At 43.4% G+C, this 25,639-nt stretch overlaps 1 protein-coding gene across 3 annotated transcripts in view; it reads left to right on the forward strand.

Annotated features, from left to right (window-relative positions):
- The window catches only part of FIGLA (folliculogenesis specific bHLH transcription factor), a 65,216-nt gene extending 40,111 nt beyond the window's left edge, over nt 1-25,105 (forward strand). For 2 of the 3 annotated variants that reach the window (XM_068272400.1, XM_068272399.1), the window contains exons 5-6: nt 6,265-6,492; nt 24,934-25,105. In XM_068272400.1, coding sequence (XP_068128501.1) covers nt 6,265-6,492; nt 24,934-24,981 — 276 coding nt within the window. In that variant the 3' untranslated portion in view covers nt 24,982-25,105. Of the gene's footprint in view, nt 1-6,264; nt 6,493-16,473; nt 16,517-24,933 lie in introns of all 3 variants that reach the window. The other variant, XM_068272401.1, reaches the window with a different exon arrangement.
- The last annotated feature ends 534 nt before the right edge of the window (nt 25,106-25,639 follow it).

The following is a 25,639-nucleotide window of genomic DNA, read 5'->3' on the forward strand; positions in this document are numbered from 1 at the left end:
GCTATTTTAGCAATAACAACCGTCCAGGAGCAAGCTAACAAGCCTACAAGAGCCTAACTAATCTTTCCCTATGAGAGTCTGCCAGCAGCTGTCCCTTCTCGCACTATTGCAGGCACATGAGTGAGTGTAAAAGCCAGCGCTGCCTGCCTTTTAAAAGGGGGGAGTGGCTCCAGGAGTGTAGCCTAATTGGCTACAATGTGCCTGCTGACTGTGATGTAGAGGGTCAAAGTTGACCGTAATGGCGCACTATGGGGGCGAACCGAACTTCAGCAAAAGTTCGCTTTCGCTGGCGAGCGCGAACCACCGAAAGTTCGCCTAACCGTTCGGGCCATCTCTACAAAGTTCCGCTACAGTGTAAAAGAACTTCCCCCAACGATGTATCCAGTAATTGCTATAACATGGGCACTTATGGTGGGACCCATCCTTTTACGGGCCGCGATTTCACCGACATTACCTGTGTGGTGTATGGGGGCTTTGCCATCAACCGTTGAAGTCTCTATACAAATATTTGCAAAGTGCGCTCCTCACTGTTATCTTAATTCACTTAATCCTATTCCTTTCCTGGTGCGCTATACTTAATAAGGGTTGTGTATACCCTATGAATGTTCAATCTAAATAAAAGTTGGCGCACAACAGGTATTCCTCATATCATACATATCAGCCTATATATCACTATACAATATTGGATGACTATCCCAGGACAGTCCACATATTATTGTGCTCCTAAGGCAAGCAGAAAGTTGACCTTAATGAATTCCTTACACCCTCTCAGAAGCAAAGCAGACTTCAGTATATAAAATTTATATCAAAAGTCCAAGTTTCCAAGTCCCATTCCAATATGAGCTGAGAATGTCATATAAACACAGTAATCCTTTGAAATCCACTATTTGTGCAGCAATTACGCTCACCAGATTGTAGTGCCAATCGTGACAGTTGGCATAAATCACATTCGGCCCGGCCAGTTACAATCCTCAGGTCTCCTACACTTGCATCGATTTTTCCAGCAGGATTCCAATCAGTTCATGCAAAACAGGAAAAAGACAGCTCCTTTGGTGCAATACGTAATCCTCAGTATACACCACCTGTGTACCACACACTCCTTCACCATCAAGCACCCGGTGCCTACACTGCACTTCCCAGGCAACGATATCAAACGCTAGCCTCTTACCAGATGCTATGGCTGACCCTCAACGACCAGCATCAAAGTTTGTAAGGCTGTATGCAATCCTCAAAGTGGCTTTCTCAGCATCACTGCACCTTAAACTCAGACAGATGCTTCCATAGTGTAATACCGTTTATTCTCAATAAAAGTCATAAAAAAATTGTACTCACAAACATCAGTAAAAATTGCGCATATCAATAAAATCCTCGAGGCTCAGCGTCCCTCTCCGTGGATAGGCTCCGCCCAACTAGTTTCGTCGAGATGACTCATCAGGGGCATGGCTATCCAATGGAGGGGACGCTATTTATCCCAAAAATTCCTCCTTCCTTCATGTTAAGGTGCCGCCCATTGACTTCCTTTAACCTCGTTGGAGGTTTTGATTGGCCCAAAATCATGCCACTCTAGTTTCCCTTTACTTCCGTGTACGTATGGTCAATCCCCGCCCCATGCAGTTGCTTGATGGTTCCGTAATGTTACGGAAAGGGACCCTACGTGTACGCCCCACCTCTACTATGCGTGCGCAACCTCTATTTGGGGAGGCGATTTTCTGTGCGTGAGGTTCCCACCCCTTTCATTCCCATTGGCCCTTCCTTTTCATTCGTGCAGCCCAGGGCGTTACCAGGGTAACTAGATACGCTAACCCCTGCTGGCAATGATACCCGCTGCCAATGGGTTCAGTGATATTGTGCCAGATTATACCTAGAATTCCTACACGCCGGCGTGGCAGCATAGCAGTACCCATATCCCTCTACCCCCCCCCCCCCCCCCCCATGCTAATTTCAATCTTAATCGGAAGCTCCACGCACGTCTTCAGTGTGCTCTCTTTCCCTAAACTGTACAGCAATTGCTGCAAATGAACATAGGATCTGTAGTCCACGTGCCCACCTTAACATGTAAGGTCTACCTATACATCAAACACTTATAACCCCCACACATGTATACACACAATAACCTCTTGTGACATCCACTTGAATACAAAATGACAATCAATTCAAAATTTCTATATCCTTAGTACTCTCAATACTTTCATCAGATCTGAAGCTCTTAAGACTTTCAATCATCCGATATGAAGCAATTGATATCCAACTCGACATTCAATCCCCCTGGTTTCATCGTCTTTAATTCATATATCCAACGGGTTTCCATTTTGGAGATCTCCCTGACTTTATGACATCCCCTCCAATTGGTAGTTAGTTTTTGGATACCCTGGAAGGTGAGTAACCGAGGATTTCTGGAGTGTTTCTCATCAAAGTGTTTGGACACACTATGGCCCTGCAGTCCTTTGGCAATATTGTTAATGTGTTCCCCTATCCGTGCCTTTAAGGACCTTTTTGTTCTCCCCACGTACTGTAGTCCACATGGGCATCCTAGCAGGTATACCACATGGGTACTACAGCAGTGTATGAACTCTCGAATTTTATAATTTTTTCCAGTGATCTGACTCATCGTGGTCTGTGTCCTAATACCCAGTGCTCTTTCACATACAGTGCAGTGCCCACAGGGGTAAAACCCCACCTGCCCCCACATATCTGTCCTATTATGCACCCTTGGACCCTCTATATATGTTTTCACCAGCTGACGCTGCAAATTATCTGCTTTTCTATAAATGAATTTGGGTTTTTCCGGTATAGCAGCCCCCAAAACTGGGTCATTCTTCAATAACCCCCAATGTCTTTTAATTACCTTTTCCATTTCTCTGTATTGGGAATTATAATCCATGATCATCGCATATTCAAAACCAGTGTTATTACTTCCATTGTCCCTCCCCATTCCTCTTCTCCCCACTTGAAATTGGGGAGGATAGTTTACTGGTTACAGCAGATGTAACCTCGTTATATACAATCATTCCCCATGCTGAGGCACTTAGAACTGTGAAACAGGCCCTCTTGGATCAAGGAACGATCAAGAGGGAACAAATAGAGTTCATTATCCAATTGCTTAATTTCTCCTTAACCCACAATTATTTTTGGTATGGGGGGGAAGTTTTTCCTGCAGACCCTCGGCTGCGCTATGGGGGCAAAATACGCTCCCAGCGTAGCCAATATCTTTATGGATCAGTGGGAAAGGAGGATACTGGCCCACCCTAAAAGCTCCAAAGTAAGTAACTGGCAGCGTTTTATAGACGATCTTTTTTGGATATGGGAGGGTACAGAAGGTAGTTTGCAAGAATACATCAGGTGGCTTAACAATAATGATCTGGGCATTCAGCTCACAGCAAAAAGTGATTTGGGGGAGTTGGAGTTCCTTGACATAGTTATTATGAAAAGGGAGGGGACAGTGGGTACTAAAACATTTTTTTAAAAAACTGATAAACTCCTACATCCCTGTTGAAAGCTGCCACCACCCCAGATGGCTTCAGAATATTCCTAAGGGTCAACTGTGCAGGATTCGCAGGAATTGCACCAGGGATACTGACTATATCATGCAGGCTGATATGCTAATAGAGAAATTTGTAGAAAAAGGCTATGAGCGAACTGTACTAGAAAGAACAGCAAATGAGGTTTTACAATGCAATAGAGATAACTTCTTAATGGGGAGAAGAGGAACGGGGAGGGACAATGGAAGTAATAACACTGGTTTTGAATATGCGATGATCATGGATTATAATTCCCAATACAGAGAAATGGAAAAGGTAATTAAAAGACATTGGGGGTTATTGAAGAATGACCCAGTTTTGGGGGCTGCTATACCGGAAAAACCCAAATTCATTTATAGAAAAGCAGATAATTTGCAGCGTCAGCTGGTGAAAACATATATAGAGGGTCCAAGGGTGCATAATAGGACAGATATGTGGGGGCAGGTGGGGTTTTACCCCTGTGGGCACTGCACTGTATGTGAAAGAGCACTGGGTATTAGGACACAGACCACGATGAGTCAGATCACTGGAAAAAATTATAAAATTCGAGAGTTCATACACTGCTGTAGTACCCATGTGGTATACCTGCTAGGATGCCCATGTGGACTACAGTACGTGGGGAGAACAAAAAGGTCCTTAAAGGCACGGATAGGGGAACACATTAACAATATTGCCAAAGGACTGCAGGGCCATAGTGTGTCCAAACACTTTGATGAGAAACACTCCAGAAATCCTCGGTTACTCACCTTCCAGGGTATCCAAAAACTAACTACCAATTGGAGGGGATGTCATAAAGTCAGGGAGATCTCCAAAATGGAAACCCGTTGGATATATGAATTAAAGACGATGAAACCAGGGGGATTGAATGTCGAGTTGGATATCAATTGCTTCATATCGGATGATTGAAAGTCTTAAGAGCTTCAGATCTGATGAAAGTATTGAGAGTACTAAGGATATAGAAATTTTGAATTGATTGTCATTTTGTATTCAAGTGGATGTCACAAGAGGTTATTGTGTGTATACATGTGTGGGGGTTATAAGTGTTTGATGTATAGGTAGACCTTACATGTTAAGGTGGGCACGTGGACTACAGATCCTATGTTCATTTGCAGCAATTGCTGTACAGTTTAGGGAAAGAGAGCACACTGAAGACGTGCGTGGAGCTTCCGATTAAGATTGAAATTAGCATGGGGGGGGTAGAGGGATATGGGTACTGCTATGCTGCTACGCCGGCGTGTAGGAATTCTAGATATAATCTGACACAATATCACTGAACCCATTGGCAGCGGGTATCATTGCCAGCAGGGGTTAGCGTATCTAGTTACCCTGGTAACGCCCTGGGCTGCACGAATGAAAAGGAAGGGCCAATGGGAATGAAAGGGGTGGGAACCTCACGCACGGAAAATCGCCTCCCCAAATAGAGGTTGTGCACGCATAGTAGAGGTGGGGCGTACACGTAGGGTCCCTTTCCGTAACATTACGGAACCATCAAGCAACTGCATGGGGCGGGGATTGACCATACGTACACGGAAGTAAAGGGAAACTAGAGTGGCATGATTTTGGGCCAATCAAAACCTCCAACGAGGTTAAAGGAAGTCAATGGGCGGCACCTTAACATGAAGGAAGGAGGAATTTTAGGATAAATAGCGTCCCCTCCATTGGATAGCCATGCCCCTGATGAGTCATCTCGACGAAACTAGTTGGGCGGAGCCTATCCACGGAGAGGGACGCTGAGCCTCGAGGATTTTATTGATATGCGCAATTTTTACTGATGTTTGTGAGTACAATTTTTTTATGACTTTTATTGAGAATAAACGGTATTACACTATGGAAGCATCTGTCTGAGTTTAAGGTGCAGTGATGCTGAGAAAGCCACTTTGAGGATTGCATACAGCCTTACAAACTTTGATGCTGGTCGTTGAGGGTCAGCCATAGCATCTGGTAAGAGGCTAGCGTTTGATATCGTTGCCTGGGAAGTGCAGTGTGGGCACCGGGTGCTTGATGGTGAAGGAGTGTGTGGTACACAGGTGGTGTATACTGAGGATTACGTATTGCACCAAAGGAGCTGTCTTTTTCCTGTTTTGCATGAACTGATTGGAATCCTGCTGGAAAAATCGATGCAAGTGTAGGAGACCTGAGGATTGTAACTGGCCGGGCCGAATGTGATTTATGCCAACTGTCACGATTGGCACTACAATCTGGTGAGCGTAAATTGCTGCACAAATAGTGGATTTCAAAGGATTACTGTGTTTATATGACATTCTCAGCTCATATTGGAATGGGACTTGGAAACTTGGACTTTTGATATAAATTTTATATACTGAAGTCTGCTTTGCTTCTGAGAGGGTGTAAGGAATTCATTAAGGTCAACTTTCTGCTTGCCTTAGGAGCACAATAATATGTGGACTGTCCTGGGATAGTCATCCAATATTGTATAGTGATATATAGGCTGATATGTATGATATGAGGAATACCTGTTGAGCGCCAACTTTTATTTAGATTGAACCGTTGAAGTCTGCACCGTTGACTTCAATGCAATTTGTGCAACAGTTTCAGCAGCATTTGCAGAACCACCCAAAGTTTGAACAAATTCTCACTGGAGGCATTCTCGCTCATTCCTAGTATCTCTTGAAAAACCTTTCCTTTGCTCTGTCCCCGCCCTTTCTGACATGCATTCCTGAGATTAAATAAAACTTCTTGTTTGCATTTATTTTTATGTCTGCCTCTTCTTTTCTATTCTTTTCAGAAGATAGAAGACACTGCTGATCTAGAATCCCCTGAGAGGTTCTTCAGACCTCATTTGAGACCTGAAATGATGGGGGCTCTAACTGAGTTTCAAGTCCAACCCTTTGGAGGTTTTCAAGGTGCTATGCCATTCATGGTTAAGACTGAAGACCCAGTGGGTTTATGGAGAGCCGCTGGGATGGTCCCTGGATACACTGGCTTCTTACAAATACACAACACTGGCAGACTGGTATGTAGAACATTGTACCTATGACATGATCGTGTAGCAGCCGGTGTTCAGAAAAGTCACACCGGTCCGGAATAAGTTTATTCCCTCTCAACAGAACCAAAAAATGTATGAATGGATTCTGTAGTTAAAGGACACATGAAGTGAGAGGGATGTGGAGGTGGCCATATTTCCTTTTAAACAATGCACATTGCCTGGCTGTCCTTCTGACACTGATACTTTTAGCCATAGCCCCTGAACAAACATGCAGATCACAAGTTTCTGACTGAAGTCTGACTGGATTTGCCACATGCTTGTTTCAGGTGTGTGATTCAGACACTAATTATGTATGAAAGATCAGCTGGTATGTGACAGAAAATAAATATGGCAGCCTCCATAGCCCTTTCATCAGGTGTGCTTTAACATAGGTTTTATCAGTATCAAAAAATGCTGTCTGATTTGGTGGCATGAACCAATGTACGTTCTAAACTTAGTCAAGCGGCTGTCTTAGTCAAGCCCCCCCCCCCCCCATCTTTGTGGTGAGTCTGTAGAATTTCCCAGGTTTGTGAAGTCATTAACCCCTTCCTGCAAAATGGACACGCATAAACCTGTTAGAACGTTAACCCAGCTACCCTTCCAAAGTGCACACATTTGTTCCCTTCAGCCCATGGCATGACGTGATATCCTTGCATTGTCCTGCATTGCTCGCAAGCTGGGAGCACACTAAGCAGAATTGCATGCGTTCATCAGTAGTGCCTTCCTGAAAAACGCATGTAATTCTGCTTAGTGTGCCCCCAGTCTTCAAAGGAACCTAAACCCAATTAAAAAAAGAAAAAAGGATGAGTTTCACTTACCTGGTGCTTCTATGAGCCCCCTGCATCCATCCTGTGCCCTTGACGTCACTCCGGATGCTCTGGTCCCCCGCCGCCAGCTAGTTTCATTTTTGCCGAATCAGCGGGACGCCACGCGTATCATTGCACACTTTACCGCGGTTAAAGTATGTTACAGCGGGTGTTAACACATTTCTCTGTACGCGTTGTAGGTGCAACACATACAAAGATACCTGCTATTATGTCCTGTAACCGTGGTAACTCGTGCAATGATACGTGTGGTGGCCCACAGGGGTGTAACAATAGTTGGCTCTGGGGCCCTCCAGGGCAATTTTTAGGGGCAGGAGGGGTTGCAGCACAGGAAGGGAAAGCAGCAGGTACAAACAGCAGCAAGGAGGGGGGCCCCGACTACTCCCCTTCATCTCACCCCAGGCGGGTCTGGCTTCAAGGTTTACAAACCCTCTGATGGAAAAAGCCTCCATGTATGGAGGCCTCCATGTATGGAACCCTCTGATGGAAAAAGCCTCCATTTTGGGAATGAAAACTTACTGAATTAAAGTTTTCATTCCCAAGGTACGCTTGGTCACGTGACTTGTCACGTGAATGGTTGAGCTGCTGTCTTTGGCCTCGATTCATCAACACTTAGCAAATTTGTTAACAACAGTTTGGTAAAATACAGAATTTGTTAACTTCATTTCAGGATTCATCAAAGTTATCTACAGCTGTTAGCGAACATTCGGTAACGATTCGCTAAAACAGAATAAAGTGCAATTCATGAAAAAGAAAGTGGGCGTGGTTTAGCGTTACATTTAGGATTAGTTATCTCCTTCACTGCTCTGTCGTTATTCCTGTCAGATCATTGCTGACAGAGAAGATGGAGCCATTTGAAGTGGTTATGTATCAGCTGAGAGTGATTCAAAGGCGCAGAAGGGCAAGAATAAGGGCCTCGATTCATCATTGTCTTTGAGATAACTTTTTCCAGTTTGTTAAATTACCGAATTCGAAGTTTAGTGATTTCTAGTTGTATTCATCAAGGTTTTTGCCTCATTCGGTGTGAATTCGATAACGATTCGCTAACCATTCGGTAACGTGTCGATATTTCCATTTTACAGCGGTAATTTAACACAAGGTCATAAGTTTCCCATGGAATTGTGGGTAAAAGGCAGTCCTTTGAGCACTACGTAGCAACATTCTGAATAGGGCTTAACACCTGGACCAGGATTCTGTAAGTGGCTTGGGACAATCCCACAATTTGATAGGAGCCTTTTCTAAAAAAATGTAGTGCAGGTAGCAAATTAGTTAACCCTGGCACTGCCTGTGTTCTCTTACAAGATGATTCAAGAGAAATGCAGATGTCCTGTTATAGCAAATAAATCTATTCTCTTGCAAATTGATGTGGTTCTAGACCTTATTCTTGCCCTTCTGCGCCTTTGAATCACTCTCAGCTGATACATAACCACTTCAAATGGCTCCATCTTCTCTGTCAGCAATGATCTGACAGGAATAATGACAGAGCAGTGAAGGAGATAACTAATCCTAAATGTAACGCTAAACCATGCCCACTTTCTTTTTCATGAATTGCACTGTCTTCCGTTTTAGCGAATAGTTACCGAATCGTTACCGAATGTTCGCTAACAGCTGTAGATAACTTTGATGAATCCTGAAATGAAGTTAACAAATTCGGTATTTTACCAAACTGTTGTTAACAAATTTGCTAAGTGTTGATGAATCGAGGAAAAGGTCTGCAACCATATAAATTTGTAAGAGAATAGATTTATTTGCTATAACACGACATCTACATTTCTCTTGAATCATCTTGTAAGAGAACACAGGCAGTGTCAGGGTTGACTAATTTGCTAGCTGCACTATAATTTTTTAGAAAAGGCTCCTATCAAATTGTGGGATTGTCCCAACCACTTTCAGAATCCTGGTCCAGGTGTTAAGCCCTATTCAGAATGTTGCTACGTAGTGCTCAAAGGACTGCCTTTTACCCACAATTCCATGGGAATCTTATGGCCTTGTGTTAAATTACTGCTGTAAAATGGAAATATCGACACGTTACCGAATGTTTACCGAATTGTTATCGAATTCACACCGAATGCCGAAAAACCTTGATGAATACAACTAGAAATCGCTAAACTTCGAATTCGGTAATTTAACAAACTGGAAAAAGTTATCTCAAAGACAATGATGAATCGAGGTGTGTTACTAATGTGCTCTATGTAACTGTCCTCGGATCCTTGAAAGACTTTAAGAACATACCGCTGGTACAAAAATAACTTTCTTTATTGGTAACATCATCAGGGTAGGGAATCAGGAATAAAGATGATCACAGTTTTAGTAATATTGGTGGCTGAACATGGTAGAATGTGATCTTAGCAGTTTCAAGTGGTAGAAAGTGATTTCAAGCATAGAAAGCGTAGAAAGCGGTAGAACTATTTTGGCCTCATAGGATCTTAAGGGCAGTTTCTCTGCTCTGTCTCTCTCATAAGCTCTGAAGATTCTGTCTGTAAGATGGCTGCTGGCATGTCTGGATAGAAGATTCTAGAAGATCTCAGAGTGAGGCTGGGTTCTGATTGGACTAGAGTGTCAGGTGACTGGAGTACTCAGATTAACCCTGTAATGTCCTGTGCTTAGCTAGCTATATTGTAGCTGATGCTGCAGGCTGTTACTCTACACACAAATAAACGTAACAGCAGGCTAACTTTTCTGCTTATCATACAACAGGCCTATATAGGTGTATATATTGTTCTGTACAGAAAACTAGCACTAAATTGCTATAAACCTCTCTTATTAGCAGTGACTATGAATTATGCTGTTCAGATGTTTGATTGGCTTGGGCGGGCAGCTACACTCCCACGAAATTACCTCTAATTTATGCTTTAATTGTTGAGTTGGTTTGCATAAATTAAGGGAATTTTACTTCTTCCTTTTTGCTAGGCATTTTGGAATGTCCTTTATTATTCTCGATAAGTACAACCAGTTTTTGGATAGGACGTTCTAGTATGAGTGGAGTGGTGAGACGTTCTCCTCTCTTACTCAATTTGGAATCTCCCATCTGTAATTTCACTCTTCTCACCATTCCATCTTTGTCTTTCTGGACTTCAAGAACTTTAGCAATTCTCCATCGATTTCTGGGTATGTCCTCTTCTTTGACCATCACTATGTCGTTTATTTGAACATTTCTCCTAGGAGTATGCCAATTTTTGGTCCTTGGCTGTTGTGTTTAAGGCTTGAATGACCTTCACTTCAGGATCACACATTAATAGCTCTAGGAAACCTTTCTTGGGTACTATTTCCCTTTCCCATAGGAACTTTGGGCCTGTAAACCAGTTTGAGTCCTTCATTTCTGAAACTTTAAGACCTCTTGAAGCATGATCAGCTGGGTTCTTTTCTGACTCAATGTAGTACCACTGGTCTGGATTAGTAATTTCTCTAATTCTTTGAACTCTGTTCGCCACAAAGACATGAAATCTTCGAGCTTCATTATTTATGTAGCCTAGAACCACCTGTGAGTCTGTCCAAAAGTACTCTTCATCTATTTTGAACTCTAATTCATCTCTCAGGAACTTGCTCATTGAAGCAGAAACTACAGCAGCTGCTAGTTCCAGTCTTGGTATTGTGAGAACATTGGTAGGTGCAACTCTGGTCTTGGCCATAACAAGGGAGCAATGTACCTTTTCATCTCTTATCACCCTGATGTAGGAACATTGGCCATAACCGTAAGTACTAGCATCTGAGAAGTGATGCAGTTCAATTCTGTCATACTTTCCAAAGTTGTAGGGTGCGAAGCACCTCGGTATTCTGACCTCTTCAAGATCTGGCAAATCCTTAATCCAACTCTCCCACCTTGGCCTCAGTTCTTCTGTTATAGAGTCATCCCAACCTAGCTTCTGCCTGCACAGCTCTTGGAGTATTCCTTTTCCTCTGAGGATCACTGGGGCTAAGAATCCCAATGGATCATACACAGAAGCTACCATGGAGAGAATATTACGTCTTGTTGCTGGTTTCTCTTCAATTGAGACCTTAAAGAAGAACTCATCCTTTTCAACATCCCACCTCAGGCCAAGTGCATTCTGGACTGGAAGATCATCATAGTTGAGGTCTACATTTTCCATTGCTGATGCACGTTCAGATTCGCAAATGGATTCCAACACTTCTCTGTTGTTTGAGATGAATTTGTGAAGGTGCAGATTTCCCTTTGCACACAACTCTTGGGTTTCTTTCACTAATTTGATCGCTGAGTCAGCAGATTCCAGGCTTATAAGTCCATCGTCGACATAAAAGTTTTTCTTAATGAAGTTTGCTGCAGATGGATAACTTCTTTCGTTTTGACTGGCAAGGTGTTTCATACCATAATTGGCACAACCTGGGGATGATGCTGCTCCAAACAGATGAACTTTCATGCAATATTCTACAGGCTCTGTATTAGTATTTCCATTCTCCCACCATAGGAACCTCAGGAAATCTCTATCTTCTTCTTTCACGTGAAACCTATGGAACATCTTTTCAATGTCACACATGACAGCAATAGGGTATTTCCGAAATCTACAGAGAACTCCAGACAGCATATTCGTGAGGTCTGGTCCCGTTAGCAGATAATCGTTCAATGCAACACCATCATACCTTGCTGAGCAGTCAAATACCACTCTGATCTTGTCTGGTTTCTTCGAGTGATAGACACCTTGATGTGGAATGCACCAAACTTTTCCCAGGTCTGGTTGATTGTCAACTCTTTCTGCATCTCCGTCTTGGATGATGCCTTCCATAAACTTAAAATAGTCACTTTTGAATTTTGGCTCTCTTCCCAGCTTCCTCTCCAAACGTCTTAGTCTCAATAAGGCGAGATTCCTGTTGTCTGGAAGGTAAGGGCGTTTTCTGAAAGGTAAGGGCATCTCTAAATGTCCTTTTTGGTTTTGCTCAATGCCTCCTTCCAAGATGTGTAGGAATTTTAAATCTTCTTGAGATATGCTCCTTTCCTTTGAGCTGGTGTCTGCAAAGTCAGACTCAAAAATCTTGATTACTGTATCAGGACTTGGAGTTAGTGACATCTTGACAGATATGCGATGACATAACCCGGTTACTTGTCTTGAGCATGCAGCCTGTTGTGGCCCTCCGACAATGCTCCATCCTAAATCAGTTTTGATGGCATATGGTTCATCATCCCCTCCTGCAATTATTTGTCGTGGCATCAGTGCTTTAGAACAGTCATAACCTATCAGGAGCCCAACACCGTACTCCTTCAGAGGGGGTATTTTATGAGAGATGACTGATAGGTGCTTCCACTTTTTAGCTGTTTCACAGGTAGGTATGTGTTCACGATCAAGGGGTATGAAGTCTCTTGTATAGACCGAAGGTAGATCTATTCTGACATCTGAGCAAAGTCCCTTGACTTTTAGTCCTGTGACTCTTTGACTATCTTCCAATGAGTCTTTTCCCATAATTGTTGAGAGCTTAAGCTTCACTGGCTCCATGGCTACTTGCAATTTCTGACAGACCTCTTGGTCAATAAAAGTGTTACTGCTTTGTGTGTCTAGTAGTGCATAAGCAAGTACTTCCTTACTTTCTGTACCCGGAGATGAGATACACACTGGGATGATCATTGAAGTATTCTTGCTCTCACTTTCAACCATACAGCAGGATAGTGTGGATACGCTTTCTCCCTCAATTGGAGTACTGGGTGTTGAAGCTTTATCCTTCTTTGGGTGCTCCTCATGTAATGGGGTTGGGTGACGTCCTTTACAAATGCCACAGGTGGCTCTTCTCTTACAGTCCTTAGCACTGTGTCCCTTTCGTAGGCACCCAAAACAGAGCTGGTTATCCAGTATGAATCTTTTCTTCTCCTCTACAGACCTTTCCTTCATTTGTTGACATTTGTAGATGGAGTGGTTCTCTCCACAGAACATGCATTGAAGAGATGTGTGACTATCCGTCTGTACTTTCTCTCTGTTCTTCACATCAGTGACCTTAGGCTTACTCTCCTTGGTATCATTGCTTTTATCCACTGCATTGACTGCAAATGAAGTTGCCTTTGCACGCTTTACCTCTCTTGTTGGCTTTCCTTCCAAAGGTTTCAGAATGTGGAGGGATGACACTGGATTGCATGCTATGCGTGCTTCTGTATTGACAAACGAAGAAAACTCTTCAAAGCTGGGATACTCCTTACCTTGGTCTAACTGTTTAGTTACATGACGATTCCATCTTGAGGTCACCCAGTCAGGTAGCTTAAGTAACATTTTCTGATTTTCTTCACAGTCATTCAGTACTTGCAAACCCTTTACGTGAAGAATGGCGTTGCTACATGCTTGCAGAAAGTCACCATACTCTCTAAGCTTAACATACTCTTTAGCGCCTATCTTTGGCCAACTGTTAAGTCTTTCTCTGAAGGCTCGCTGTACTACAAAGGGATGACCATACCTTGCATTCAGTTTTTCCCATGCTTGTTTGTAGGCTTCTTCATCTTTCCTGTAGAAGCTACCTTCAAGAGCACTCTTTGCTTCTTCACTAACATACTTCTGTAGGTAGAACAACTTGTCTGCTGAATTGGGGCAGCGACGTGCAATAAGTGCTTCAAAGCTTGTACTCCACTCTATGAACTTCAGTGGGTCTCCTGAGAATACAGTGGGTTCAGGAGTTGGAAGTCTTGTAAGAACCATTGTCTCATGTATTGCTTGAGCAATAGCTGCAACATTTTCTTGGTCACTATGATGACTAGTGGGGATAGAAGGACAGGAATCTGTTCTCTCACTGCACACGGATTTAGATTTCTTTCTATTTTCGTCAGTGAGGACAGAAGGACAGGGATCTGTTCTTTCATGTAGTGCTGCTCTGGATCCATCACCATTTTCTTTTATTTCCTCTTCAGCATATACTCTAAGTTTAGCTTCCATGACCTCAATGTCTCTTTGGTTTTTCAACTTTTTTAATTGTAGACGTTGTGCATCAATTGCAGCTTCCATCTCAATCTCAGCTCTTTTAGCGGCAAGTCGTGCAGATGCTTCTACCCTTTTGGCTGAGGTACTTGTGCACTTAGATACGTGGCTAGAATGCTTGCTAGAAGAGGTTACTCTTGAAACTGTTGATCCATATACAGACTTGGCATAATCCCTTTTATAAAGCTGTAGTAGCCTTGTCCTCTCTGTCTCTGCATCAAAGTCGGTTTCAATTGATCGTATTCTCATAAGCCCTAATAAATCTGCTGTTATTGCAGTGCAGGTGTCGATCTTCCTCTTAATGTCCTGGGAGGGTGCCGTGTGTGACCTTAGCTCATCATATATTGTCTTCATATCTAACTCCTGCTTCTGTACAGCATCCATCATGTTGGATAATTCATCCTCTGCACACTCTAGTTTTAGCTTCATGCGAACCTCATTGGTGTGCGTCTTCCATTTTATGTACATTTGGTTGAATTTCCTTTCTCTTTGTGCAGCCTCTTGTTGCATATATTCTAGCATTTTTGGGGTGGGTCTTCTCTCACGAGATGACTGTCTCAACTGGCCTATCTGTTCTGAGACTGCCTGAGACTCCCTAAGTTCAGCTTCTAAATTCTCTATTTTATACAGGTACTCTTTTAGGTCACAATTTATCCTTTCTATCTCTTCAGGATTTGTCTCTGCCTCTAAGGTTTCCCTCAACTCTAATACCTTCTGCTGTAAGGAATATCTCTCACTATTTAACTCTTCACCCTCTAACAATGGCATTGAAATACTATAAACAGACATTTTGACCTGAAATAGTTAAATAGCAGTTAAACTCAAAGGAATAATAACTTTGTTCAAATACACATAAAGTCCTTATAATGCAAATGTCTCTTGATGTGCCAAATTCAGCACACAATCATCAATAAAGAATAAACAGGAAACTCTGACCTTATTATGAAGAGCAGGATACAGTGACTTGACAGCTGATTTAATATTAGTGTCTTTTGAAACAGAAGTTAGGAATCACTCAGGATCAGTCTTTGCAGATGTAGATGCAAGGTGAGGGACTTTGACTTGCTTGTAGTTGCTTACAGGATGCAGACTGTCTGTGTCTTTACTTGCATAGATGCAGCTGTGAGTGTCTGTGTCTTCACTTGCAGAGATGCAGCTGTGTCTGTGTCTTTACTTGCAGAGATGCAGCAGTGAGGATTGTTGCTCTGATTGTGTGCGGTTGCTCGAGGTGAATTGCAGCATGTGGTTGTTTCACTCTGTGTGGTGGCGCGCCTGTCGATATGTGCACTCTCACTGTGGCAATGTTGTGACTCTGAAGGCCGCAGGAAAGGCATACATCTATTTGGGTGCAATACTTGGCTCTATTTCTGCTTCTACTGTGGTGTTTTGTGAACTCTGTGGCCACAGGGAAGGCAGGTTATCTTTAAAGTGCTTTTTGACCTTTTGTGCGCTGTCACTTTAAGGGCTTTGCAATTACACTCTGAGGCACACTTGGTATGGCTTCTGCTCTAGTTCTGATGAGGTGCGTCTTCTCGCCTCCTCAGAGGGTAATAGTTCTACTGTAACTGTCCTCGGATCCTTGAAAGACTTTAAGAACATACCGCTGGTACAAAAATAACTTTCTTTATTGGTAACATCATCAGGGTAGGGAATCGGGAATAAAGATGATCACAGTTTTAGTAATATTGGTGGCTGAACATGGTAGAATGTGATCTTAGCAGTTTCAAGTGGTAGAAAGTGATTTCAAGCATAGAAAGCGTAGAAAGCGGTAGAACTATTTTGGCCTCATAGGATCTTAAGGGCAGTTTCTCTGCTCTGTCTCTCTCATAAGCTCTGAAGATTCTGTCTGTAAGATGGCTGCTGGCATGTCTGGATAGAAGATTCTAGAAGATCTCAGAGTGAGGCTGGGTTCTGATTGGACTAGAGTGTCAGGTGACTGGAGTACTCAGATTAACCCTGTAATGTCCTGTGCTTAGCTAGCTATATTGTAGCTGATGCTGCAGGCTGTTACTCTACACACAAATAAACGTAACAGCAGGCTAACTTTTCTGCTTATCATACAACAGGCCTATATAGGTGTATATATTGTTCTGTACAGAAAACTAGCACTAAATTGCTATAAACCTCTCTTATTAGCAGTGACTATGAATTATGCTGTTCAGATGTTTGATTGGCTTGGGCGGGCAGCTACACTCTAGAACCTAGATCTATGTTCTGTACTAACAGCCTTCCTCTGTTTCCAGGGATTTCAGAATGGCTTCTGAGCTTGTGCTTCTGCTCATGATGGTGAGTAATAACTACACTCAGGGCTAATCCTTCCTTGAGGTAAACTAGGCAACTGCCCCGAATCCCCATACTTGGGATTCTGGAGGGCACTACAACTCTGCAGTCTTCTCAAAGCACTCTGTCATCTCTTTATTTACATGTTTGCATTGACCATTATATTGAGATCCATGTTTGTAAAACAGCTGGAGTATTTCTTCCACCGTGAGTAGGGATGCTTGAGATGTTTCCCGCTATAGTGCATCCATGTGGTACAGGCTGTAATCATTTTGCAAAACCCCCGGTGAACAAAGATTCCAGCATTTGAGAAATGTAGCCCCACAATGACATGAGCAGGGCCAGTTCTCTCATGAAGCAAGGTGAAACATTTGCATCAGGTGCAGAAATTACAGGGGCAGCATTTTTGTAACACTGCATGCAGTCAGAGTAGGAGGAGGAGAGCAAGGTGAATAGGTCATCATTGGGAGGGAAAGCAGCTTGATGTGCTGTGTGAGGAGTCTGACAGTGAGTGAGGAGGGGGGAGACAGGAGAGCAGCAATGTTTCATTTGAGTTGCACAGCAGAAGGGAGGAGGTGGCACAGTTGTCCTGATTGAGGAGGGCGGCGCATCCTCACAAGTTTGCCTCAGGCAGCAAAGTCTACAACCGGACATGGGATGACGGGACAGTGAAATAAGCTTCCCCCTTCCTGTGCTAAGGAATTCACTTTTATGTATTGGTCAGTGGTCACCAGGGATGGTCAATGAGATGGAATCCATTCCGAGTTGATGCAGGATTATGGAAACTTTGTATGCAAATTAAAGCACCTTAAAAATATACCAACTGAATTCAGTCTCAGTGGGATTTGGCTGGTGTATTTTCACGCTGCATAAATTTGCATACAAAATCTGCGGAAGCCTGTATCCACTCGGGATGAATTGCATCTATCCCTAGTCTCTGATTTGGATCAGTGGTCTATAGGACCTTCCCAGTTACATTACAGAGTTCCTGCTTTCATTAGCCGCTTGCTTAAGCTGCTCTGATCGCCATCTTGACCAGCTTCGCTTAGGGCCGGTTTCCACTACTTCAGTGATGCGAATGCGGCTACCTAGCCGCATCGCATCACTTGCGCCGCCGGCTACATCACTTCCGCATCTCCTGATGCGGAAGTCAATGGAGGAGATGGGACGCGGCTGCGGGTCGATGCAGCCGTGCGAGAATCTGCAGCATGCTGCAGATTCTCTGATCGTTCTGCACAACATGCACACAGTGGAAACTCTTCCATTGCTGTGCGTGTGCTTCAGCACACCCGCGGTGCAATGTGGCTATGTAGCCGCATTGCGCCGCTCCTAGTGGAAACAGGCCCTTACAGTAGGTCCACACTGCTGGCACATTGTGAGCATTTTTCTGAACACTGGTGATTTGTCTGCAATTCCAAAAGTGCTTTACTAATTTAATCCTATGGTGAGGTTCCCACTGCAGTGCTAGATTTATTTTAAAATCACAAAAGCGTGCCTTCAGCATTTTTCAGTTTTGTTTTAAAAGGACAGGAATGCCATAAAATTGTAAACCTCTACTACAGAAATGCAAACCAAGAAATTGCTACAAAAACCAGTGATGGTGAATGGTTTGGGGGGTTTTGCAGTGTGAACAAAGCCTTCATCATAGAATAGTGTAACTGTTAATTCACCTTCTCAGCATAACTCTGCCTGGTTCACACTGCAAGAGCTTTTTTAGTGATTTGTAAAGGTCTTGCTAATGCAATGCTATGGGGGATTTTTATGAAATCACATCGCTCCAGTGAGAATACACACATAGCAGAATACTGCATAGTATAGCACCAGACAGCATGGTGGCATAGTGGTTAGCGCTCTCGTCTTGCAACGCTGGGTCCCCGGTTTGAATCCCAGCAAGGTCAACATCTGCAAGGAGTTTGTATGTTCTCCCCGTGTCTGCGTGGGTTTCCTCTGGGCACTCTGGTTTCCTCCCACATCCCAAAAACATACAGATAAATTAAGTGGCTTCCCCCTAAATTGGCCGTAGACTGATACATACACTACATGATACATACATAGACATATGACTATGGTAGGGATTAGATTGAGAGCCCCTCTGAGTTAAGTGACAAAAACAATATACTTTGTACAGCGTGGCGGAAGATGCTGGCGCTATATAAATACATGGTGATGATGATGATCGCATTATATTAGCAAGAGCTTTTAAAATCACAAGCACTTTAAAAAAGCCCTAACCTCACTTTCCTCCGTACCAAACACTGGCATTCATTCACAATACTTCTCACAAATTCTGTAACTTGGTTTTCTTCTGCTCTATATACAGTGGCGTAGCAATAGAGGTTGCAGAGGTCTCAACCACACCGGGGCCCTTGGGCCAGAGGGGCCCCGTAGGGCTTTCCCTCAACCGCAGTATTAGCTCTTAATTGGTCCTGTGCTGGTAATGATCACTTCTATAAATGCTTTGAATAATGATGATCCATTAACAAGCTGTTTCCCACCCCCTGCTTGCACCTCTGACACTGTAGTTGTTGTTGGTAGGTTTTGGTGCGTCATGTGAATTGTTATGTATAGAGAGAGTGCTTGGGGGGGCCCATGTAAAACTCACTGGGGCCATAGTTGCGCCACTGTCTATATAATTTTTTTTTTTTTATTTATTTTTTTCACGCCTGAAGTGATAGGAATGTGGAGGCTGACCTTTATTTCCTCTAAATCGAAACCAATTGCCTCACTCTTCTGCTGTTCCTCTGCCTTTTGGCCTCATTTTACACTATGGCCTCAATTCACTAAAGGCAGATCAGAAAAATAATTTGTTGGTAAAACCATATTTGGTATATTACTTTGTTGTGGTGCAATGGAAGATGGCTTTACAACACAATGCAATTATATTTCGTTTGGTGTTTTTACACTGTAGTGCAATCCAACAATTTCTGAGTGGATAATGCACAGCACACATGAGGCGATGTGTGGGGCACACATAAAGCCTATGGACTTTATGCTGCACTGTACATCACCATTGCTATCCTACTTCTCAGGATGCACAGCCTGTGTATATAGTGTGAGGAGAAGCCTTATACTTCTAGCTATGGACCCTGAACAAGCATGCAGACTAGGTGCTCTGACTGAACTCTGACTAGATTAACTGCATGCTAGTTATAGACTCTACTGCAGCCAAAGAGATCAGCTGGAATGCCAAACACTTTTGTTTAAAAGGAAACAAATGGGGCAGCCACCATATGCCTCTCACTTCATGTGTCCTTTAAGCACCCAACGTGCAAAAAAACAAAACAAAAAAAAACCCTTCAGACCAGATCTCTTGTGAAATGGCACTTGGGCCTCAAGTACATTGCTCTGGCCTCTGCACAGACTGGACTGCATAAGCTTGTTGCAGGCACTTGCACAAGCTACATTACTTTACCACACCGGTCTGAACTCTGCCATGGTTTACAATAACGAAAGCCATGGCCAAGAATCTGGCGTCGGATAAGCATGGGTGGGACAGTTAAGTGACAATATAGACTATACTGCGCTGAGGAAGATGTCGGCGTTATATAAATACTGAAAAAGAATGTGTACAGACTGCAATTGCTAAAGATCCAGCTTGTCGGATCTTTAGTGATACCTTACACCCAAGGATTGCGCGGTCGCATTGTTCTCGCCGCACCCCCGTCTGCCAAAAGCTGCTTTGCTGAACATGCCCATTGTCCCTCCGCCCCGCCTTCACACTAAGGCCTTGTTCACATCATACGTGCTTCCATGCGCATATGATGTGCGATCACAAGAAGGGCATTGACAGCCCTTCTGCTGTTCACCTCCAAAAGCGCTGTGCAGCAGTACGATGCGCTTGTGTACTGCTGCATGCATTCTGCCCGCAAGCGCAAGCTGACCCATTCACTGTAATGAATGGGATCAGCAGCAGGTAGCGGTGCATGATTGTACGTGTTTTTTTTATCTCACGGCCATCTACACTACATAGATGTGAACGAGGCATTAGTACGCGTCTCAAGAATTGGTAGACTATCCTTTCAGCAACAGAGATCCAGAAGACATCCGCAGGCGAGTATGGGCTTTAAGACTAGTCCGATCTTATTTATCTCCATATCTATTCTAGCCCGGCCCTAAAGTAGATTGCTTGCTGCTATGGGATTGATTTACAGAACTTGCCTCAGAATACCCAGCTGGTGTATACTGAGCCTATATCCCACTATACCACTATACACCAGTGGTAATGGATGTATGCCTGGCTTTCAGGGGCATAAAGGGGATGATTGGCATATTCAGGAGTGATGCATTGTGGGAATGAAAAGTAAATATATACATACACACGTACACACCTTTTATTTAATTTTTTTTTTTGTGCCGTGCATAAACCTATTAGGACTGACAGTCAGTAAATCAATATGGGCTCATTCACATCACTTTTTTTTTTTTTACATTTTGCAAATACGAAAAGAGCTTACAGCACACTACACCATTGACAGCCATTTCATAATTTTTCATACACTTAGGGGTTGGGGTACATCAAATTGTCGTACATGGGTTCGCATAAGCGTTAAACATCCGTGGTTTTCCATCTCCTGGACATGGTAACACATGATAGACCTGGCTCTCTGATGGTGTTCATGCCACCTTCTGTACTTGATATTTGGTCACTGTTCAGGGGCAAACGCAGGATTTTTAAAGGAGGGGGGGAATTCCTGAAAGAAGTACTTATGTCCCCCGAGTGCTTCCGACTACATGTGGCTCCATACTGCCCATGCACAAAAGTGCGCTGGCGTATTACGGAGCTGCCTATCTTTGGAAGTACTCAAGGACACGAGTGTTTCTGAGGGCTTCTGGTAGCAGCAAATTTGAACGGGGGACAGCGCTGGAACAACTCCTGAGAGAGGAATGGGAGATAGACTTAGTTTAGACAGTTCAGTGGAATATGCCACATAGTGTCACATAGTGCAAGCGATAGCCATATGATGCAGGGATAGATGCATCTGCGGAAGATGGTGGCCGCGGCGCTATATAAATACTAAATAATAATAATTTGTCTCACCAGGATTGCACTTTTATTTAGCTTTCCTGTATAAAAAGACACAGCCAGCCAGCACTAGGGAAAGAGGGAAACAAAGGTGAATGAGGGAGGGCTGGTGCACCCCAAGAGTGCTTCTGAGCATTTTTCAAATCGACAGTGATTTGAAAAGCGCTTGGCTAATGTTACCCTATGAGGGTGTTCCCACAGCAGCATGTAGCATTTTTTTTTTTTTTTTTTTTTGAGCGATTCATTCAGAAATTGCTCTGAAAATCGCTTCACAAAATCGCACTCACAAATTGCTAGCGATTGCTATTGTGATTTTTGGCGTGCACTGGCCCAGAGAGAGGAGTGGAGAGAAATTGAGAATAGCCTGTGATGGAGCAGAGAGCTTATCTGTATTGCAGTCCCACATCACACAGAGGCTACTTGCCTGTAATAGGACTCCTGTCCCTGCCAGTCTCTCACACAAGTCAGAAAACAGCCCTCCCAAAGTCTAGGGACTGTCAAAAACTTTTCACCTTGTTTAACACCTTATCAGCACATGCAGTCATTATAACATAGGGGAGAGACCAGACAGATTTTTGCCCACGGACCCTCCAGGGAAGCTCTGCATCATGCTGTGTATATTTACCAGCTTGCCTGTCCTCTAATTGCACTTTTATCAGCTAGCCTAGTGTTTCACATTGCCTTACAACAACAAACCTGAATACACCAGACCAGCCCTAAATCACTGAATGAAAGGTGGCCTGGGGGGAGATTGCCCCTTACAATAGTGAAAGAGCTGAGTTTTTCCCACAGACCCTGAAGGAGGCAAGCCTCTGTATATTTACCAGCTTGCTCGCTTCAGCGATTTTAGGGAATTTTTTTAAAGGTACAGGAGTTGGGGGGGGGGGGGGGGTTTCCATACATCGGTAACCCCCGTCTGAATGCGCCAGTGCTGTTGTATCTAGTAGAGAACAGGAAATGCAATGTCTTTTTAGATGTTCCCTGGGGAAACGGTAATCTCTCAGGAAGGGAAAAGTAACAGTCAGACGTCTAGTAGTGGCAATATGCTTATTTCCAACATTTTCCAATCCCCCACCCAGCTAAAGTGAACGTGGCCTTTCATCATGGTCTGAATGGTTTCCTAGTCAAGTTCTCCACTAGATGGCAGCAATGGCTGAGTAATCAATTGAATGAGCGTGCATAGTATTAGGAGCAGGGGGATTTATAATTCCCCCAAATGCAAACTGTAGGGTTTTTCATCATGAATGCTTCAAATTAAAGCTAAGTGGTAGAAACCGAGCCTATGAAAAAAAAACTGCTATTCAGAAGCATTGATTGCTGGTTTGACTAGGTAGCAAGTTTGCAACTCTTGCCAGGTCTGTCATAAGATAGTAAGGATTCATGAACGGTTGGGAGAGTGTGGGGTGCCCTCAGTGGCTCTGACTGGTGCGGTGGAAATACCGATGGGAACTGCTGGATCTTCAAGCAAGATTACAGATGAAGACTCAAGTATACAGTGGTGTATAGAGGAAAGAAGAGCACTGATGAGCTGCTAGGGACCTTCTGAAAGTTTACAACCTCCCTCCCTTTTTACGCAGGCGCAGTACAGTCACGCCCCGCACAGTAGCATGGAGACACCTGTGCATGAGTGGCTGCGGCTTACTTTACAGGTGCGGCCATGCTCTCACAGTACAGCTGCACTCGTACGCAAGGAAGACACCGGGCTGGACTTTTTTTTTGTTTGTTTTGTTTTCCTTCTCCATAAACTTCCACAACCCATTTTACTTAGTATTCTGAGATGCATCTCTAAGGGCTCGTTCACATCTAGGGCATTTTCAGCCTTTTTTCAGGTGCAGGCGATTTTCAAAATTGCCCACAAAACGCTTGTGCAATGATTCTCTGAGAAGGTTCATATCAGTGCGTTTCGTCCGTTTTGCGCTCTGCAAATTGGTGCCTGTACCATTTTTAAGGGTGATTTTGCTCTAATGGAAGGTGTAGGAAGAGCACTCACAAAATCGCTTTATGCAGCGATTGCGTTCGGGTTTTTTAAGAATAAATACATTGTATTCATTCTTTTCCGGGTCAAAGAGTTCACTTCCTGACTGACGTCAGGAAGTGACAAAACGGAAGCACACTGCAAAAGCACTTACAAAAGTTTGACCAAAATCGCGGAGCGCCGGGAGGGGGAAAAACAAGATGCTCAAAAAATCGAAAATCTCTGCCATCAGTGATTTTCGATTTTTAGATGTTAAAAGAGCCTAAATGGGTTGTTTACATATGAACTGTCAATTGGGGTTGCATTAAAGGGAAGGTCCAAGCAAAAAAAAAAAATGAGTCTCACTTACCTGGGGCTTCTACCAGCCCCATGTAGCCATCCTGTGCCCTCGTAGTCACTCACTGCTGCTCCAGTCCCCCGCTGGGAGCTTTCTGACCTCGGAGGTCAGGGCCGAATTGCGTACATTTTTACACATTCCCGCTAGTGCAGGAACATTAACGCATACATTTTTACGCGTTAGTGGTGCAACGCGTACATTTTTGTTCCTGCACTAGCTGGAATGTGTAAAAATGTATGCAATGTGGCCCTGACCTCCGAGGTCAGAAAGCTGCCAGCGGGGGACTGGAGCAGCAGTGAGTGACTACAAGGGCACAGGATGGCTACATGGGGCTGGTAGAAGCCCCAGGTAAGTAAAACTCATTTTTTTTTTTTTTTTTGCTTGAACCTTTCCTTTAAGGAGACTTCCAGATTGGATCCTACTGAGTTTTCTAGATATCTTTGGGTGGCCATACATGGTAGGTACAATTTTTCAATTAGATAATTTAGTTCGATTATTCCATTAGATCGAATATAAAGATTTTTCCAGCATGTCCTTGTTTTTTTTTTTTTTTTTTTTTGTAAAAGGGGGGGGGGGGGGGAGATTGGAAACTTTCCACTGATTATTACTGCAATTTATTATAACCTTTGTTTGAGGGGGGGGGGGGGGAGAGCGATCTGCTGTGCCTTTGTAATGAAGCATAAAATGTACATTTTATAAACCCACATGGTGAGGGCTTATTTATAAAAGTGACAACCAGTCTGATCACCAGAGAGGTGCCTTTGTGTCTGCACCTTTCTGGTGATCCCTATAAAATTTGGTTTCACATTTGCTGTGGCAGACAATGCTGCGCAACAACCAGAGCACAATGCAACACATTGGTAAAACGGTGCTGCATGTTATCAGCACGTTGCATCGTATACAATGAAGCAAACACTCATGAAAAGTATGCTTCGCTGTAACTGTTAGTGCACGCACTGCATGCAGCCCTCTTTGAAGTTAGGGTCTTTAACACAGCTACAGTTTGTAATAGCTTGCCATAATGGTTTAGTAGTAGCAGTATTCTATTGTAGTGTATAATGAACCTTCTTGCTATGTTTTTGTTCTAGATTCCTGTGAAGAAGATTTGGAAACAAGAAGACGCATTTTTGTTATGAACACAGAAGTGTAAATACGAATGTTTGTTTGTTTGTTTTTTTCCCCCCCAGCAAATGGCTTGTCTGCCTGTTGTGCAGTGAGCAGTCTGGGTTATTTTGGGTATATAAACACTTATGACTTTCACTCAGATCTCCGTTGATTCTTATCAAATGTTTCATAACTCTGGCCTCTTCCACTAAACGTTGGCACACACATCCAATCTTGATTGAGTCATTTTACTATTCCATGTAGTGTGAGGTCCTACAGATTTTGAATGGTATGAAGTGACATGCAGGTAAGATCTCATACTGCATGGAAGTGGTAAAACTAGCCAATCAAGATTGAATGTGTGTGTGCATCTTAAATGGCTGATAAATAGTGGTAGATTGTATTACTTCCAAAAAATGATGGTCACAATGAAATCTGCAGTCTCTTGAGCTCATTGGTCAGTTTTATAAAAATCCGACCACAACAGCATGAGAAGGCATTAATTCTGCACGTGGGTTTCCTTTTAGGCTAGGTTCAGTCAGTTGCATAAGGCTCATTTCCACGGGCAATTGAACTGTGTGCTCAGCAAGCAGTTGTGAGAGGCGTTTCACTGCCTATCAACAGTCCATGGAAAAGAGGCCTAACTCATGCGTTATGACAACTGTGAACTGCAATGGAGACTCAACATAG

Source organism: Hyperolius riggenbachi, chromosome 3 (genome assembly GCF_040937935.1).
Source record: "Hyperolius riggenbachi isolate aHypRig1 chromosome 3, aHypRig1.pri, whole genome shotgun sequence".
NCBI classification, from domain to species: Eukaryota; Metazoa; Chordata; class Amphibia; order Anura; family Hyperoliidae; genus Hyperolius; species Hyperolius riggenbachi.